The sequence below is a fragment of the Pygoscelis adeliae genome, unplaced genomic scaffold (genome assembly GCF_000699105.1).
Source record: "Pygoscelis adeliae isolate BGI_AS28 unplaced genomic scaffold, ASM69910v1 Scaffold157, whole genome shotgun sequence".
NCBI classification, from domain to species: Eukaryota; Metazoa; Chordata; class Aves; order Sphenisciformes; family Spheniscidae; genus Pygoscelis; species Pygoscelis adeliae.
In genome coordinates this window covers 2,268,460-2,286,187 of record NW_008825107.1, presented here as the reverse complement: position 1 = coordinate 2,286,187, position 17,728 = coordinate 2,268,460, and the positions used below count along the sequence as shown (strand labels likewise).

The following is a 17,728-nucleotide window of genomic DNA, read 5'->3' as shown; positions in this document are numbered from 1 at the left end:
AGAATCTTGAAAAGAGCATAAACCAAAAATGGGCCAGCATACCTTCATAGTGCAGTTGCTCACTCTGAATCTCTTCCAATAATTAAGTCTAGCATATGGCACTGGAGTTAAAAAACAAAACAAAACAAAACAAACAAACTATGATTCCCAAAAAAGTTTTGGAGTCCTACTTGCTGAAGGGATATCTCTGTCTGCAGCGCACACGCATACTTTCTAGAAATGAGAAGGATGAATTAACGTGATATTTGGCAACTTCAGCTTTGCATAAATTACAGGTTGCAGATGCTTCTAATAAAATCAGAACAAAATTTGAGAAAATAACATAATTAGGTGAATTATTTGCTGACTTGATAAATAGTTTTCTAAAGATTATTAGAGGATATAAGAGCTTGGAAAATGCTCCAATTTTTCAACAAACAAAAGGAGGAGGTAAACAATAAAACCGCCAAATTAATTTGGCTGAGCATTCATGAAAAGGAGTGTTTTTGTATTACTGAATTACACATTTTTTAAAAGGTGCTTAAAGCATGGCATGCTGCCGCACATCAGAATATTATTTTTTTAGGAAAAAAAATGTTAGCATGGTGGGAAGTAGAACATATGCCATCAAAACAAACCTGTAACACTTTGACACAGTAAACAAAAGAAAGAACATTTTAAAAGTATTGAGAAAGAACATAACCAAAAGAAAAAAAACCCCAAAGACAAAAGATCAGTAAATTAATTGGAGATTGTGCAAATATGTGCTGCAGGAAACATGGAAACTTTCTTTCTGATTTCCAGTTTTCCACTACAGAGATTAATATCTTCAGTCTTCAGTAACAGTAGGAAGACAATCAAAACTTTCAAATTACAAAATTTGCTTTATAAGCCCCCTATTGCAGTAACCAGGAGGAGCTGGGTGGCAGCCTGGGGTCTTTCACTCCCACCTGTAGATGGGGAGAGCTGCAAAGGAGAGTCAAGTTCTTTTCCAGCCCATTGGAGACAGGACCTTGTTCCCTAAGGCAACATTTCTTCTAGATCAACTGAAGGTGTTTTGTTTTGTTTTGTTTTTTTTTAATGAAGGAATAAAACATTATAGTTAGGTACAAGTGGAAAAGAAACGCCCATGGCTTCAGCAACTTGCACACATTTCAGCCCTGAGCTATGCTTATGACCCTTTTGCATATCATCTTACTCTATTTCGCATGAAACAAACACATAGGCATCGCCGATACAGGGGTTTTTTTTGTGTTTACCTTTGCTTCCATTTGGAGAGTGAGAGCTTAAATTAGATCTACTGCAGAAAGAGCACAGCACTGTGTAGTGTGACGCAGCTATAGAGAGTACTATGCTGCAAATAGTAAATGCAATTTATAATTGCATTTATAAATTCATTTTCCTCCAGTTCCTTACTGATCACACTGCCTAACAAAATACTTGCACATTTTACCTGTCAGTCCAAATTAGAAACAGGTAAAAGTCCATTTTTATTGGAGGAACGTATATTCTTGGCAAAACTAGGCTGACCACATGAAACTATAAGCTACGATGTATCTTCATAATAATACGAACATACTCAGTCTATTCAAGCTAATTATGAAAAAATGTTATTTAATACCAAACCTTGGAAATTTATATGAAGAGAAAATTACTGTTTTCAAATACACATTAATATCTCTTCTTGCCATTTCCACCTCCTTTTTCGTGATGATCTCCACCATACCAGAAACCCCCTGCACACAGAAGTTCCCCAAATTAAGTCTGAGATGCTGTGCTGCTCCTCTGTAGATGCCCAATGCAAAGCTCACCACCGGGGAAGACGGATGGCCTAAGCAGCAAATGGCCTTAAGCTACCAACATTTCCCGCCAGACCTGGGCTGGCTCAGAGGCTGAAAGGTCCATTAGCATAATTTGGCAGCCCTTGGGGCCCTCTAAAGAGTAACACTGTCTCTGGGCTGCAGGCACTTTACCCCTCTCTGGCAGTCCTCCCCTCTGCCTCCAGCCTGGCCTTTCCCTCCTGGACCACGCAGAAGGCACCGTATTGCAGTGACATCCAGAGCCGTTCCCCCACTATCTCATTCACGGCAGCGATGGAAGGACCTTTTAATGCCATTTTAGCTCCTTTATGTGGCATAAAGGGATCAAATCAGGAATGAGAATTTCACCTTAGTTTCTCTACGTGAAGAAGATCACCAAAACAGCCAAACCGCAAAGCTCAACCGCACACGCTGCAGAGGCAGTCTTGGCCTTCTAGGTCATTAAATGCAGATCACTAATTACAATTTCCAGCAGACTACCAAGTTCCAACACAAGGGATGATTTTTCAATGAATTCCTCATTTACAGCATTCCAGCCGATATTAAAAATAAAAAGCAACCCCCTCAAGTAAAGTTTACCCCCTCCCTTGTTTTTTTGCAGATGATGCTGTGTGAACGCCTCCTTTGAGACACACCAGGAAATCGCAGTGATCAACTCATGACATTGCAGACAAAGTGTCACATGTTGCTGTTTCAGAAGGTTATCAGGTCAGATGGCAGCCCTGTATTTTGCTAGAGTGCGAAGCACACATGCCTGTTCGGGAAGACAGGACTGCAGGAGCTCTGCTGGCGCTGCGCAGGACGCGGCAACGGAGGATGCCCTGCACCAGCTGCTGGCGGGCTGCAGCAAAATTTCCAGCACTCGAGGGAGCTGGGCTTCCTGCTCCACAAACATTTTCAGCACCTTTTTTTGGGAAGAAGGAGCTACTACCATGGAACTGCCGTTTCATCAAACAAAGGTGCCATTCTGCGTCCCTTGCTAGATTCAGTAGCGCAGATCAAAATCAAGGGAAAGCTGTCAGCGCCCAGCATGCCGCAATCTGGCCCCGTTTTCCTTTGGGAAGCAGAAACAAGGGGCCTAGGGGACAACGCAGCATCTCAAAATTGGAAAAGGGGTTGAAAGAGGTCTTAACAGGGCTACTCTCCCCGAAAAAGTAAGGAGCAGCTTGCTTGAGTATTTCTGCCAGGAGACAAGACAGAAAAAGAAGTCTGGGAGGCAGAAAAAGGTACCAGGCAGCAGGCAGGAACCAGGATTTTGCATATAACCTATGACAGACAAGCAGCTAAATCTGTCTGTAGAACTAAACTAAGCTACTAGGAGAACAGGTCCAGGAGGACAAAAAGCAAATTGCAAGATAGGAAAAGATTTGGAGGAATTAATGTGACCATGTTATAATTTTCTGGAACAGTGAAATCACTCTAAGGGAAGGGTAACTCTGTGCATCAGGGAAAGGACCTGCAGCAGCATCCAAAGCCCGGTTCACAGACAACATAATAAACCTAAGAGTGGTGGGAAAAAGTGATTTGTAATACAAGCTGCTCACGTGATGACCTGAAACAAGAAGCCCACTGAAGCACAGCCAGAATTGTGTAGACATTGCAACTGAAGAATTAAAACAATGGAAAAAAAACTACTATAAGTTTTGCTATCATACTATTTTCAAAATACTTTTGATAATTATTAAGAAAAGGTGTTGCCTTTTTGTTGTTGGTATATGAACAATGGAGTAACATCATCAAAATTACTGCATATCCAGTCGCAGAAATAAATCAGTCTAAATGTTGAATAAGCAACAAGAAAAGTTGAGAGGTTTCACTATGTGTGAATTTGCTTTCATGATGGTGTAAAATGTTATTCAGTATTCAAGAGAATGCTCGTTACCAAAAAAAAGCACGCAATACTTGAAACCTTAACACTTTTAGCTATATGAGATTCCAGTAAAATTACTGTCATCATAAAACACCCACTTTTCTTTTTTCTGAGCCATAAAATACGTATCTCCAAAACCTGATTTAGAATGACAATAGAGTTTATTAGCTATTAAGCACTTCTTCAGGATAATTCCACCTTATACTTTTGAGATTATGCAGCTGCCAGAACTATAAAAAGGCTGCACATTTCCAATGTTTTTGCCTAATCAAATTAAGAGACCAAACTACTAATATTCTGCTTACCTCCTAAATTCATTCCAGCTTGCAGACATTTCTGTAATCGACAGGCTGGGCAGTTCTTCCTCCGAATCTTATCAATTATGCAGTCATTCCTTCCCGCACACAGGTAATTGTGCTGTCCTGAACGAACCAAAACCAAAACACATTATTAGAGGATGTATTTACATATTTCCAATTTGTTCTTCTCTGTCGTTTTGCAGTCATTTTGAGCTTCTTATTAACGCAGACATTCCCAATCCCATTCTTTAACCTTCCCAATAATCTTGGTGACTTGACATGGGCCTTACTATGAGCATCTCTTCTGTTCAGTAAAGAGTTTTGGTGTGCCACTCACAAGAGAGATCTCATTACTTTTTTCTAAGCAGGACTGGAATTTTTCTTTTTGCGAAAAACAGACAATTGGTTTGAGCTTTTTCAAATCTTCTTACATGTGCTGTATCACAGAGCAGCCTGACAACTCTTAGTTTTGGTAAAAAAACGGGGACAATTCTCATGCTAAAGAAGTTCACAATATAAAGCAGAAATGCAAAGTAGAGGTTAACTTTCCCAATATACTCCACTCTCTTCAACCAGTTCACTTAGTGCTTGATTTCTGACTTTACCAGTTACCTTCTATACAGCAGAAGGTTTCTGAAGGGTTTACCAAGACAGATTAAATCACGACCGTATTATTTCAGTTCTGTAAAGCCCCACAGAAGCACTCCTGAGGAGACAGCAGGTATTTAACACACAACATTTAGCAGAAGGGAAATACATGGCAACGAGGGAAATAGGCTGGCATTTAACAACTTGGAGACTCAAAAGGCGTTTTGCTTCATGGGAGGAACATAGGTAGAGCAAACGGACGCAGTGTATCAGATGAGGGCACTACCATGTGGACTTTTCAAAGTAGGGTGCTTGAATTTGATGTGGAAGAATAAAGGAAGCCACGAGGGGTTGGTGCAGTGTGACAGGAGAAGTGAGAGGAGAAAATTATTTTAGCTGCCTCAATCCAGAGGTGGCACACGGCGATCTGGGGTGGCCAGAACAAACGGTTTGCAGCAGATGCGACAAAAAGCAATGCAGAGGGTTTCCAGAGGAAGGATGAAAGGAGAGGACACAGCACACAGAAGTACAACAGACCGTAAAGCAAGCTGCAGGATTTGCCAGCATGCGAAGTTCAAGAAAACAGTCCTGTGTAAAATACAACAGCGTGTTGCAGGCTTACGTAGCGGGCGCTGTAAGAACTACCGAGTGTCAGGGACAAGCATTTTAGGCATAAGGTAAGAAACAGTTTACTCCGTAAACTAAACAGAAGTTTGTAACAAAGATGTCTGAAATGCAAGGTAGAGAAAAAAAAAAAATTCCGATTGCAAATGCAATAACACCAACCGGCAACTAAAAAGAGACTCCTAAGCAGGTCATGAATGAAGCAGACAAGATGTGCAGAAACCCAAGAGCTGTACAAATAACGTTAAAGTTGACGCCAATGACCAAAGCGAGCAGCAGCCGTGGGTGGGGAGGGGAAGCCCGGGCAGGGCTCAGAAGCAGAGCCGCACTGAGACACGCAGGAAGCCGATGCGTGCGGGGAGCAGGAGCAAAGATGCAGGCTCGATAAGGGGACAGAGCTGCTGTAGGACAAGAGGTATAAAACGTTTGCCAAGATGTTTTCCATAATACACGCATGCTTCCCTGGGGAAAGACAAAAAGAATATTCATGGGACACAGGAGACCTGGCTTCTGTTTTGGGCTCTTTCAGGAATTTGCCTTAAAACTTCAGATAAGTCATTTTCTATCTCTGCATCTGACTTCCCTTCATCCTTACCCAATGTTATCTATTTAGACAGTGAACTGAAGTTTGGGTTGTTTCTTGCATCTCTTCACTGAGCATCTCACACAAAGAGAACCAATCTTATTTGCGTAAGCGAAGTGTTACTGTAATATCACAAAGGTATCACCACTCAGATAATACTTTAGATGTTTAAATAACAAGCAGATGGGCAAATAAGAGTTTTTATTAAGGTACCTCACCTAGCACTGCAACACAAGATGAAAAACAATAGAACTTAGGCAAAACAATTCATGAATATGAGCTCATGAAGTTACGTCAGGCATAAAATCAAGTTGTACAATATAGTGACGGCACTAGTATCTATCAGCTGGTCTTTAAGTAGGCCTGCTAAACAATAAAAAGATAAAATTCTCAGCTAATCACAAAATGAAAACCTGCTTATCACACAATGTTTATTTTATGATGTGATCTATACAAAACCAGATACACAAAAGTCAACTTAATTCCTATTTACATTTTTGCTCTGTACTGACTTGAGCACATCTCCTAAAGAAATATCACGCAGACAGCATGAAAGTAAAGCAGAAAACAAAGATGTTTAAAATAACGATATACAGTATAAAGATGGTTTATATGCCCTTACAAATACTGGTATACTATCTTTTGTGGGGAAAAGGGAAAAATGGTTATTTTCTGCTAGGAATGCAAGTACGATTGCTCAGCGCTCATACAATGTCCTTTGTACATCACAGAGCTCTGCAATACCATTTTTAGGCTTCCACAGGCAGTGCAGGCTATTAATATGACAAGTCAACTCTAATGCTGCAAAATGAACCCCAGTGCAGAATTACCCTGAAGGCAGTTTGCTCTACAAAATGGTACACCTGTTAAGTCAACATTTTTCACTACTGCTTTCAAAAGCTAATGGGTTTAATAAAAAGAGGTTAACATTTATGTACTCCAGGATAATTACTTGAGTCACATTCTTAAATATTGTGGAAATATTTATTTGATTCAACCACTGTCACACTATGACTTCATAAGAAATATTCCCACAATAGCAGAATACTTCTGTAAGTCACCCTTCAAATGGTTTAGGTAGCCTGCAGTTATTACTTTCTGGCCTATCTACTCTAGATCAAATAATTTCAGAAAACATAACTTAGCAAAGGTTCATCAATTTTTGAATCGTGCGTATCTGAATACTAATGTATGGTACAAAATCTGTAAGTAGTTTTTCTAGTAAGCAAGGCAAAAGTGTTTCCAAAAAGCAAATGTCTTCTAGTCTATTTTTTTAATTTCTAAAAAAAAAAAAAATCATTAAATAACCACAACCATCTTAAAGCTTACATTAATGGCAATAACTTGAAAACCCTTAAAAAACAGAACAGATCAGCATTCAGGCAAACTCTCTATGTAGAGTACAGCTATGAAATAATAATGGACAGTTTTTCAGTTAAAAAGTTTGTCATCTATAATGAAAACAATGGCTGCAGATTTCCATGCAGTCAAATATGGTACGTTTCAAATAAAACCAATTTTGTACAATAAGTTAGTAAAGCAAAGACACTCATAACGAATCAGTATCTTCCATTTGTGTGGCATGAGCCTCACTCATGCCCCTCAACTTCAGAATCAAAACAAAAACCTACATATCTGAAATTGATGCAGCTCTCTGAAGACCTCCAGGGCTCTTCAGGTTCTCAATGAGGTGATGGAGACCATCCTGCAAAGAGGTTGATGTTTTTGTGGCGCTAGATCTCCAACTCTTTCTAGACATGGATCGATCTGCTTGTATAATTTGTGTTTAGCTTAATCCAGTTGTTCTTTTTATCCAGTTTAATCACCCACAAGTGGGCTGGAAAGTGACAGAGTAGATATCGAATTCTCATCTCCCATGTGCTAAATGCATTAAGATGAAAGTAATTTTTACATATGCCACCATTAAGTGCACTTATACGAGCTAATTCCTGTTCCATCTAAAATACAGACTTACAAAAGATGCCAGGAAAATTTCCTGTTCAAAATAAATAATTAATAGGTACCACACAGTTACACACTAAGAAAAAATAGAGATCTGTCGTATTCACAGTAGAGCTAGATGAATATTTGAGTTTGCGCTTTCCAGGTTATTGTGTCACTACATACCCCAGAATGACACATCCAAATGTATGCACAAAAATATTCTAGTGTTTCCAACTCTCTCACCTGCAAAGACTCTTTAATTCCCTGCTTTGATAGGCTTACAAAAGAAAACAAAAAGGAAGTATTCATGAAATGCAGTTTTCCCCCTTACTACATTTTCTCGGACAAGCAAAATTCAGCAGTAAAGGAGGGGAGGAAAAAAGCTGTTCTTATTTGGCCTATGAATTACTGCCGAAATGAGGCTGCAGCCTTTCCCCATTTTAAAACTCCAGCACAATGATTGAGCCACTGGTCCCCAAAACTGACTCGCTAAGATGAGCTCATGTACGTGTGCAGAGTGCTGCTGCACTCTTCATGGGGCTGCAATACTTCCAGACACGTAAGGCTGCAACAGGAATGGGGTATAGATATTTCTTGTCAGTAATATTTCTGTTACTGTCTAAGGCAAAATTAGAAAATTACAGAAATTTCTGAAATATTCCACATGTTTTATCTTCCTCCTAAAAAATATTTTTTTCCCCCAGTTTTTTGAAGTCTAAGTCAGGAACTGCAAATCATTAATGAGTCTTCTGCATTTCTGCTCTCTTGTTAAAATAGCAACTACTATGATCAAATGTTAAATTTTGTAAGGAAAAAAAAAAAGGCGTAGTGCTGGAAGAGGATCCAAAAACTGTTTAATTCAAGCCCACTCATGGAAGCATAAGACTAGCTTAACAGTTCAGGCAGGTTTTTTTTTTTTTTCTTTCTCTAAATTTGTCTTAAAACCTTCTGAGGGAAGGTATTCTGCAACTTCCCTACAAGCCACGTGATTAGGCTAGTGATTAGCTAGCCCTGAAGCTGTGTTTTATCCCTTTGCATTTAACCCAAATGGGAATATTTTGCAACTGAAAGAGATATTAGCACTCCCCCGAAGACATACAGAGTAATAGATCGCCACCTTCTTACAACAATCTCATGCCTATCGAAAGATTCATGTTCTCCACCTCTTTGCTAGACTAAACAAATCCAGTTCTCTCAATCTTTCCTCATAGGTCATGTTTCCTAAATCTGTCGTCATTCCTCTTATTCTCCTCCAGCTTCTTTCATAAAACAGTGTGCCCAAAACCGGGTGCATTTTTCTTGCTGAGTTTCACCATCACTAAGTAACAAAATGGTTACTTCCTGCATCTTGCACACCACAGCCCTGCTAATGCAGTCCTGGACCAGATTTGGCTTTTGGCAATGGCATTAGGTTGTTGACTCACGCTCGCTTGTGTGCCACTAACGCCCAGCTCCTCTCCTGCGGCACCGCTGCCTTCCATGTGTTCTTTCCCACTTCTACCTGGGCAGCCAACTCTCTTTTTAACTCTATTAGAGCTGCACGCCCACTGCAACATCCCCTGGGAAAGGTATGGGAAAAGTCCAAAAGCCACTCCGGGTACGACATCTGAACTGGAGCATGCTTTGGGTCCCAAGACACAGACGTGATCGAGGAAGCCTTGCAAAAGGACGGGAAAGTGAGAAAACAGGAGTGGCAGCTAAGGACCAAACAAAGCAGAAGTCTGAAAAAACCTCAACTTTTAAAATAGCATCTCACTGAAGCACATAAAAATGCATGTAAAATGCCCAAACTTTCCTTCTTCCTCCACAATGAGAATTAATACTTTGACTCATAAAATTGCAGGCAAAGTTGTCTTCTCCCTGCAGGCTGCCAGAACAGCCAAGCCTTCTTCCAGGGTTTGAGAAGAGACGAGCTGGAAGCCACCTCCAGCCCTGCCTTGCAGATCTGCACATGGGAGCTAGGATCCCTTTTGCAGCTTCTGGGCTGGAATAAGGGCTTAGACTTCTCCATATTTCCCAAGTGGGAAGATTATCTCCACGATAACAATGGTATGTGTAAAGGCCTTACGGCTTGGAGTACCTATCGGCACCTGCTTGAGCAGGCGTGTATACGTGTTAAACTGGGCATCCCTAGTGCAGTGAACTCCTCTAAAGATCCTCCTGCTGCTCCTGTCAGTATTTACCAGCATAACTACCCATTTTACTCAAGCTACTCCTGATAACACTAGTGAACGAGGGGGAGAAAATAATCTGGGTTGAATGGCTGTAATTCTGCACTAAGTTTCCCTCAATTCTGTAAGTGTTATTTTACCGCTCAACTCTGTCCCTTCCTTTTACCCACCAGCCCATCAGATTGCATGAGCCCAGCCCCTGCAACCCTTCCGACCTAGGCTATAGACCTTCCCTGCTGAAGGAAAGACAAATAAAACAAGCTGCAGAAAATCATCAGGATTTTCTAAGGGAGGCCTCTCACCTCAAGAATATCTGGTCAGCAAACAGAACTTAACACCAGGTTTTTCTGCTTTCTGGTATAGCCCTAATGAAAGGCTTTGCCTCCTACAGCAAGAAATCACATAATCTGCACATCCTAACCTCTCGTTTGTGCTCACTGAGCTATGTGATACGTTCCTTTCATCCAGCTCTGAAACCTTCACAGATTTTGTGAAACAGATGTTATCTCTGTAATCTATACAAGCTCTTTTAATTAATAAAAATAAACTATTTCCACCTTTTAATGGCCAGTATGTAAATAAAATCACTGCGAAGACTTGTCACAATGATTTTCCACATACAGAAAAGGATTTTCTGTTTGACAGAAGTTGTATCACACTATCAAGAAACAAATTGCATATACCTGAGGTTTTTATTTCACCATCTGCAGTAGGTAGGTACTCTCAAATAAATCAGCACAATAAGTACGATGATGAATCTCTTTCCAAATTTCATTCTTCACAGAGCCTCTATTTCTTGCAGTTAAAAAAAGAAGAGGGAAATGCCTGCTATTCAATGGAAATCAGAACTGCATTTTCATTTAAAAGGTCCATTTGTTACACAGTTGAGGGCTTTTTTTTTTTTTTTTTTTTTTTTTTTTAGCAGTTGACAACTGCCCAGCAACAGCAGCCTATGTTTGCAGTCACTATTTTAGGCTACATCACATGTCAATTACATAACCTTGTTTTACTGCTCTTGAACTGGTTTGAACAACCTGGGAAACAGATTAGGGCAGTCCCTCCCAGCCGGCCATCCGCATGCAACGGCAGGACCCGTCCCCCCGCTGCAGCTCCAAAGGCTGCAGCCACGGCGAGTCCCTCTGTCCATAACTGGTTACTTATTGCTAGACCTACCTGAGACATGTGATAATTAACTTCCTCAGCTGTGTTTAAACCAGTCCAGTCTGACCACAGTAAACTAATAAACTTGATTCCTCACGCTGAGATTTGTGTGTAATGCAGAATAAGCTTATGAATGCCACAAACAAGGTACGGAACTTAGATATGAATATTGCCCCTTCATTTTATATAGTGAATGCTCAGGGTTTGTTTTTTAGGTATCGAATCTCAGGGTTTCCCAAAGTTCAGTCTGACTTCAGGGTCTATCTCCCTTATTACTCCACAGCTTTACTCATCTGACCGTATCATCCCCAGGCAATATGCTTTTCAGCTGCAGACAAAGGCTGTATCTGCCAGTCGCTCAAGATGACAATATCAATCTATTGTTATCATTATTACAGAGTGTGCTTATAGCATAGGTATAGTCTAAATCCTTCTCTGAAGCAAGAATTTAGAGCTTTCCCTCCTTTACGATAAATTAGAGACTTAATTAAATTTTTTTTTCATTTTGGCAAAATATTCACCACATCTGGGATATTGCCTGCTTGCTTCTCATTCTCAATTACCTTCTGCTACTTCTAGATCCCAAGACATCTTTCAGTTTCTTTACCCTTTTGTATTACTGGATTAATTTATCTACCATTTTTATGATGTTTTTGTAATTCTCCTTACTTTCTACTCCCCCCTCCTTTTTCTTTCCTTCAATAAAATGTATTTTCTAACCTTCCCCTTTACCTACTTTCATCTTCAGTCTTTTACCCCCCTTCTGTTCCACAACTCACTCTTCAGTCTTCTCATTTACCTTCTAAATGTGTTATTTCCTCCATTCAGTCAGTAACTGGTGATTTCATAGGGCACATTTACACTGCAGTCAAAGGTATGGCTACAGCCTATTTCATATACCCAAGCAAAGTATATTAAAACTACCTGGGACATGGATAAAAACATAGTCTCAACAGCATCATTTTCTGCAGGGTCTACAAAACCCAGCTAGGGCTTTTTTAAAAGCACAGGCGCATCAGTTGGTGCTTAGATAGCGAGGATAGTCTACGAACTTCTGCAACACAGTATGTTTCTAAATTTTCTATGTTCTTTAAACCTTGTGTTTAACTGCTATTTAATCATAACATGTTATATGTTGACAAAAACATTCTCAAATCCAGCGTGTGGGCCTGTGATCACCCGACCTTCTTTCTCTGCCTAATCTGAACTACGCTACCAAGTCTTACTCAGTATCCCAGAGAGAGAGCTAGCTGCAGGTTGTCCTTAGGTGGTGAACTTATGTCATGAACAATGACTTAAATGCTCTGCGCATTCACTACTGCACTTGTTTCCTCCAGAAAGCCAAAGTTTGAAAGCACAAATGAACTACCAGCACTTCCTCCAACGATGACAACAGAAAAAAAGCCAGTTCCCCTTTTTTCTGGAAGTGGAGCAGGGAGGGCTGTGTCCCCTGGTGCTTTATATGTGAAAGTTTTCAAATTGCCATACTGCTATGCACTCCCTATGCACATCTAAGAGCACAAACTCCAATGCTCTGCCAATTTCGACATGGAGACTGTCTCCTGACCCTTCACCTTCCCAGGAAATTTGCTTTCACACTGGGCTGAGACCAGGTTAACAGAAACAATCGGTACGGTCTGGTGATCCTGGCAAAGGAGATGAGATGTTATAAAAATGGTTCTCACTCACTATTTTAAGCAGACTGAAAGGGCACCGATGAGAGGAACCAAGGAGAGAGAGGAAATTTGGCAAGGGAGCATGGGATGTAGCCCAAAAGAGGCTACTGTTTTCTGCAGGAGAAACCATCCAGCAGAGATGAAACCTGTTAACAACAGTGAGACAAGTGAGCAAGAAAATATACAGAACATCTCATATTTGAGGTACGTGTGCACATTTTCTTCTGCCATGCTTAAAACACGCTGCAGAATTTTGAAAGCCTCTACAAGCCTGTGCCTGGTGCTCCAGCTGTCCCGTTATCCAGAGCGACTGAGCCACCAAGACAAGATATGCCCCAAACCAGTATGAAACCATCTCCTGGGCTCCCACTGTCATGTCCACAACAGAAGCAGTGCTCATACCAACCAGCCACATCAACAGTCGGTTATGGAGGACAGCTGGGGCCACCTGAAATCCAGAGGAGCTAAGGAAGCTTTCAGTTCAGCGTGCTGGAAGTCTAAACATGGCCACATGACCGACTATGTGGTAATTCCCTTTTCATGTGGTCAAAGAAATGCGGAATGATACTAGATAGCACAGAAAAGGAATAGGAAAAGTATCTGATCTTTGCAAAGCATTTCCGCTTCAGTGAAATCACACAGCATTGGAAATCTGTTTAGGAGGAAAAGCAAGGAAAAATATCTACAAACACCAAAATAATCTGGTAATCAAGCTAAATAATTTTGTTTCTGTTTTGAAATTAGTTTTCAGTTCAATTGCTTTTGATTTTAGATTGTAATAGATACAGTAATACAAAGAGTGAGAATTAGAGCTTTAGATGATGTTGTTTTGACAAAATCACACATCTAATATTTTACAGCATTTTCTTTCACAGCAAGTTTCCAAATTTTCATTTTGGTTTAAATTTTAACTGAAGAGTAATTCTGAAGTGTTTAGATGCTGCTATCTGCAGAGTAGTACAAGTACATATGATAGCTTTATAAGAGATCATGTTGCATGCATGATGCCTACTTCTCCTTTCCCATGCTAAAAATCTGATAAGGCATTCTTGACATACTACAAATTTCAATCCACTTTAGTGGAAAATTTCACTGTACAAGAAATGGTCTAGAAGGACTGGAAAGACTTTTTAAATAAGCATCATGCAAAAATCTTAAACTGCAACTGAAATACCCTTCCATTTTTGCTGCTAAAAGTGGTCAGCTGCTCTGCTACATTTACATACGTGATGTAGTATCCTGCTGTACAATTAGCTCACTGTAACAACTGGATTTCAGGAAGTACACAGTGTAAAACAAGATTTGTGTGAAATATCAAGTTCATTTAAGGGAATGTTTGAGAGGCTGTGTGGGGGTGTATTCTGGAATATGGAGCACTAATTGGTAACGTAAGGATTTCTAGCTGACTGCATGGCTCCCTAAGCTATGCTCCTTCAGTGAATACTCCACTGAAAATACTCACCTCCATAAATCTATTAATATTTGTAAGTGTATATGGGGCTGAAGCCTGTTACACTCTATTCACTGTTTCGAAGTGCTTAGTCTGCCCCACTATCCTACTGATACGTTCAGGCATGTATCAAACTGTCTTTGTGGTAATCATGTGAACAGGCAAACTAAGAGAGAACTTCTATTCTCATAGGACAGACAGAAAAATCAAGGTACACAGCGTTAATTCTGTGTTTTGCAACTCCATTTTATAATTTGCAATTCCTGGCTGACTCCTTCAATGAGATGCATGCTATTTATATAAGATACTACTAGAAAAATAGGCAGTTTGTTTCACAAAGTAAAATTTTTCCCAACTCTTGATCTCAGTGAAAATGTTAACTTTTTTTTTTTTAAAAAGTAGCTACCCTTTGGTTTTTGCAAACATTTGGAAGTTCAAGTCTGCTATGTTCTTGCATTTAGCATGCTCAGCAGATCATAAATTTTATTCTGTGTGAATGACACATTATCTTCAAAGCATATTTTTCTCTTGCATTTTTCATATACAGTTTACTACAACTCAGACTGGAAATATGCTAAATTCATAATAATGAATATTATTATGAATAATAGCGACAATTTAAAATATTGTCAGCACATATGTTGACAAATCTTTTCCTCTGGAACCCTGGTCAGTAATAATTTTCTTTTAAAGACTGCAAGCAATACCACCACAACAGAGCCTTTTAGCAGAATCTCTTGAGATCCCAAACACAGACATGTTGACCAAAGTAATATTAGATGCTCACCAAAGTGAACTTGAAAGTTTTCTGCATTTGTTTGCTGGCTTTTTAAAAAGGAGCCTGTTTTACCCTTTGAAATATGTACATGTCTGCCTATTTATTTTCTTCATTTTTCTCTCCATTTATTTATTTTTATCAGGAACCTCAGCTCTCTGTTATTCCAGGTAAATCTGAAGAAACAGTCAGAAGAAAGAGGATGAGGCAATAGCAGAAGATTTGACAATTATAATGAAATTTCACAGTATGTTTACTGTTAAAATACTGTAACAACCTAAAACAAAGTGTAAGTTAAGTAGCAGAAAGGGTACTGCACCAATTACAATCGCTATTTTCATCTCTAAAGGGATGAGCGGGTCTTCCCCAGCACCCCTCTGAAGCGGGTGCAGAATTTCCAGGCTGCAGAGCCACAGGTCCCAGCCCTCTCCACCCCCCAAATTCAGGTCAGGCTTGCCAGGTAGCTCTGTCCACAGTCCTTGTTCACAAACCCCTGAATGGGACAGGGCAACCCTCCCGTGCCCCTTCACCCTTTCCTTACTTGTCCAACCCTCAAGAGGCTGAGCAAAGTATCACATAACAGCAAAAACACTGATGAATTGAAGCTTCGTCTAATTATCCCAAATTTTATTGGAGATCATCTTGCAAGTGACACCCCCGTAGCCCCCTTCAGGCTGGATCCAACGCCTCCAGCCGCGGCACTGGCACTAAGATGACCTCAAAGCAAGAGCAAAGCCTGCCTTTCGGTGACAGCCGTCGCACTGGGCGCCAGACCCACGCCTTCATTACCGCACCTTTTCACTAGGAATTGCAATTTGCTTTGCCAAAGAAATAAATCAAGTGGTGATCTTTCACACTGGAATCATCCTAGGTCTTGAACAACTAAAGCCATAGATGACTCCATCTGCATCCGACATTTTTCAACACCTATAAAGTTACCACGGGGAGTTAAAAAAAAAAAAAGTAAACTTTTAAAGCATACTAAATTTTTCAGACACATAATTCATATGCCAGAGTGAGATCTTGAAGGGATCAGGCCTTCCCTTCATTATAAAGGAATGGATATTTAGGTAAAAACAAATATGTCAAATTTCAGCCCAAATGATGGTGGCCACTGAAAACAAAACTGAAAAAAGAGACATAGGACAACAGAAAAAAAGTCATGTCGATGCATAAATACAACATCACCAAGGCATGAACTGAATTATTCCATTCTACTTTCAAAGACCATTCTGCCTAACTGATGTAATTGCTATTTCAAAATTTGTTTTGCCCAGTGAAAACTAAAGGCCAATTACTATACAATTTATATCCAGAATTCACCCCTGGATTAGGGTAGCTGCTCCTTCATGGTATGTATCCTCACCCCCTGCATTCAATACATTTAAGAAGAACAAAATAAAAAACTCCTCAGTCTATTCACATTTAACTTCACAAGGGACATGTTTGAACACAGATTTTTTACAGTTCTAATTCAATTTTCATAATTAAAATTCCAGTAGTACTAAGCAGATTGAATTAATTTTAGTTTCCTGCAAGTAGCTATTTAATACAAACTCACGTGAACTGAAATGTCATTGCTTATAAGAAGCGTATGAACGGCACGAAAATCCTTTGGGTTAACCTTCATAAAATACAGCAATTTTCTCGTTAAAGTGAGAGACGTTAGTCATTGCCAAAGCCCAATCTCTTCAGCAACCGCTATCAGATCTAAAGCTTGCAACAGAGGTCAGTGAAGCAAATGAGTGATTGAGGGTGGTGGTCATTTAGTGTAAAGCCATCGTATGAGCTTAACCTCAGTTTCGCGTGGCTGACAATGTATTTTTGTATTCCATAAATGGTGGGTTTCACTACTGGCATCAAAAGCGATCGTTTTATCTTTGAAAAATGATAGTGACTAAAGGCAAAATTCTACTTGTCTGAAACATGTTTTGTAAGTAAAAGTGATAAAATTTGAATTAAGAGAACGGAAATTTTAAAAGGTGACTAACATCAAAAACCTGATCTGCCTTCTACTTATGCCAGATTTCAGTGCGATGTAGTGCACCCCAATTTATGAGAGGATAACCCAGTCCTATGCTTTTCCTAATACATCCCAAATTTCCTAGCTCTGTTTTGCCATCTTCAGAAGTAACTTTGAAACTGCCAGGCACCAGCATTAAAAGCCTCCCTGAAAAGGTACACTCGTGTCTGAAAACACACAAAGAAAAGATCAAAATGAAAATTAAAAGCAGATGCACTTTATGTACTAAAAGGTTTTTCCACTTTGGTAAGTGGATTATAATGAAGTGTGGCACCATGTTTCATACAATTTATTAATCCAGTCCCACTTATTTACACTCTGAAGCAGCATAATGATTTCAACATTGGAGCACAGCCAAAACTCACATGCAGAAATAATTAAGAAGTTATGTGGAAAGATCGGTCGTTGTTGGGTTTCGGGGTTTTTCCAAAGAGACAGACTGACTTTTAGTTAACCAGAAGACTAAAGTTAAAGTAGTTGTAACACAAGACGAAGTGCGGAAGTGAACTAATTTTTGAAAGGGAATAGATGCTACGACAAGATAACTGGAGCCTGACTTGCCCTGCCATTACAGCCCCTCTAAGCCTGAAGAAGCTGGTACGGAAGACCTCTCCACACTAGTACTGATGCAACCGGGGAAACTCCATTTTTTCCAGACGGCGCCTATGCCCTGCTCTTGAGTTTACCCATCAGCTACATAACTCTGCAAAAAATGGTAAGAGAATAAAACTCAAAATATTGTAGAAGCACGGAAGGCATGAGTTT

General features: G+C 39.9%; 1 protein-coding gene across 1 annotated transcript in view; it reads right to left on the bottom strand.

The window, feature by feature from the left end:
- Positions 1–17,728, bottom strand: part of NR3C2 (nuclear receptor subfamily 3, group C, member 2) — a 209,436-nt gene that overhangs the window by 55,660 nt on the left and 136,048 nt on the right. Inside the window, exon 3 of the mRNA XM_009327495.1 lies at positions 3,975–4,091. Within this exon, the coding sequence (XP_009325770.1) occupies positions 3,975–4,091 (117 nt within the window). The remainder of the gene's footprint in view (positions 1–3,974; positions 4,092–17,728) is intronic.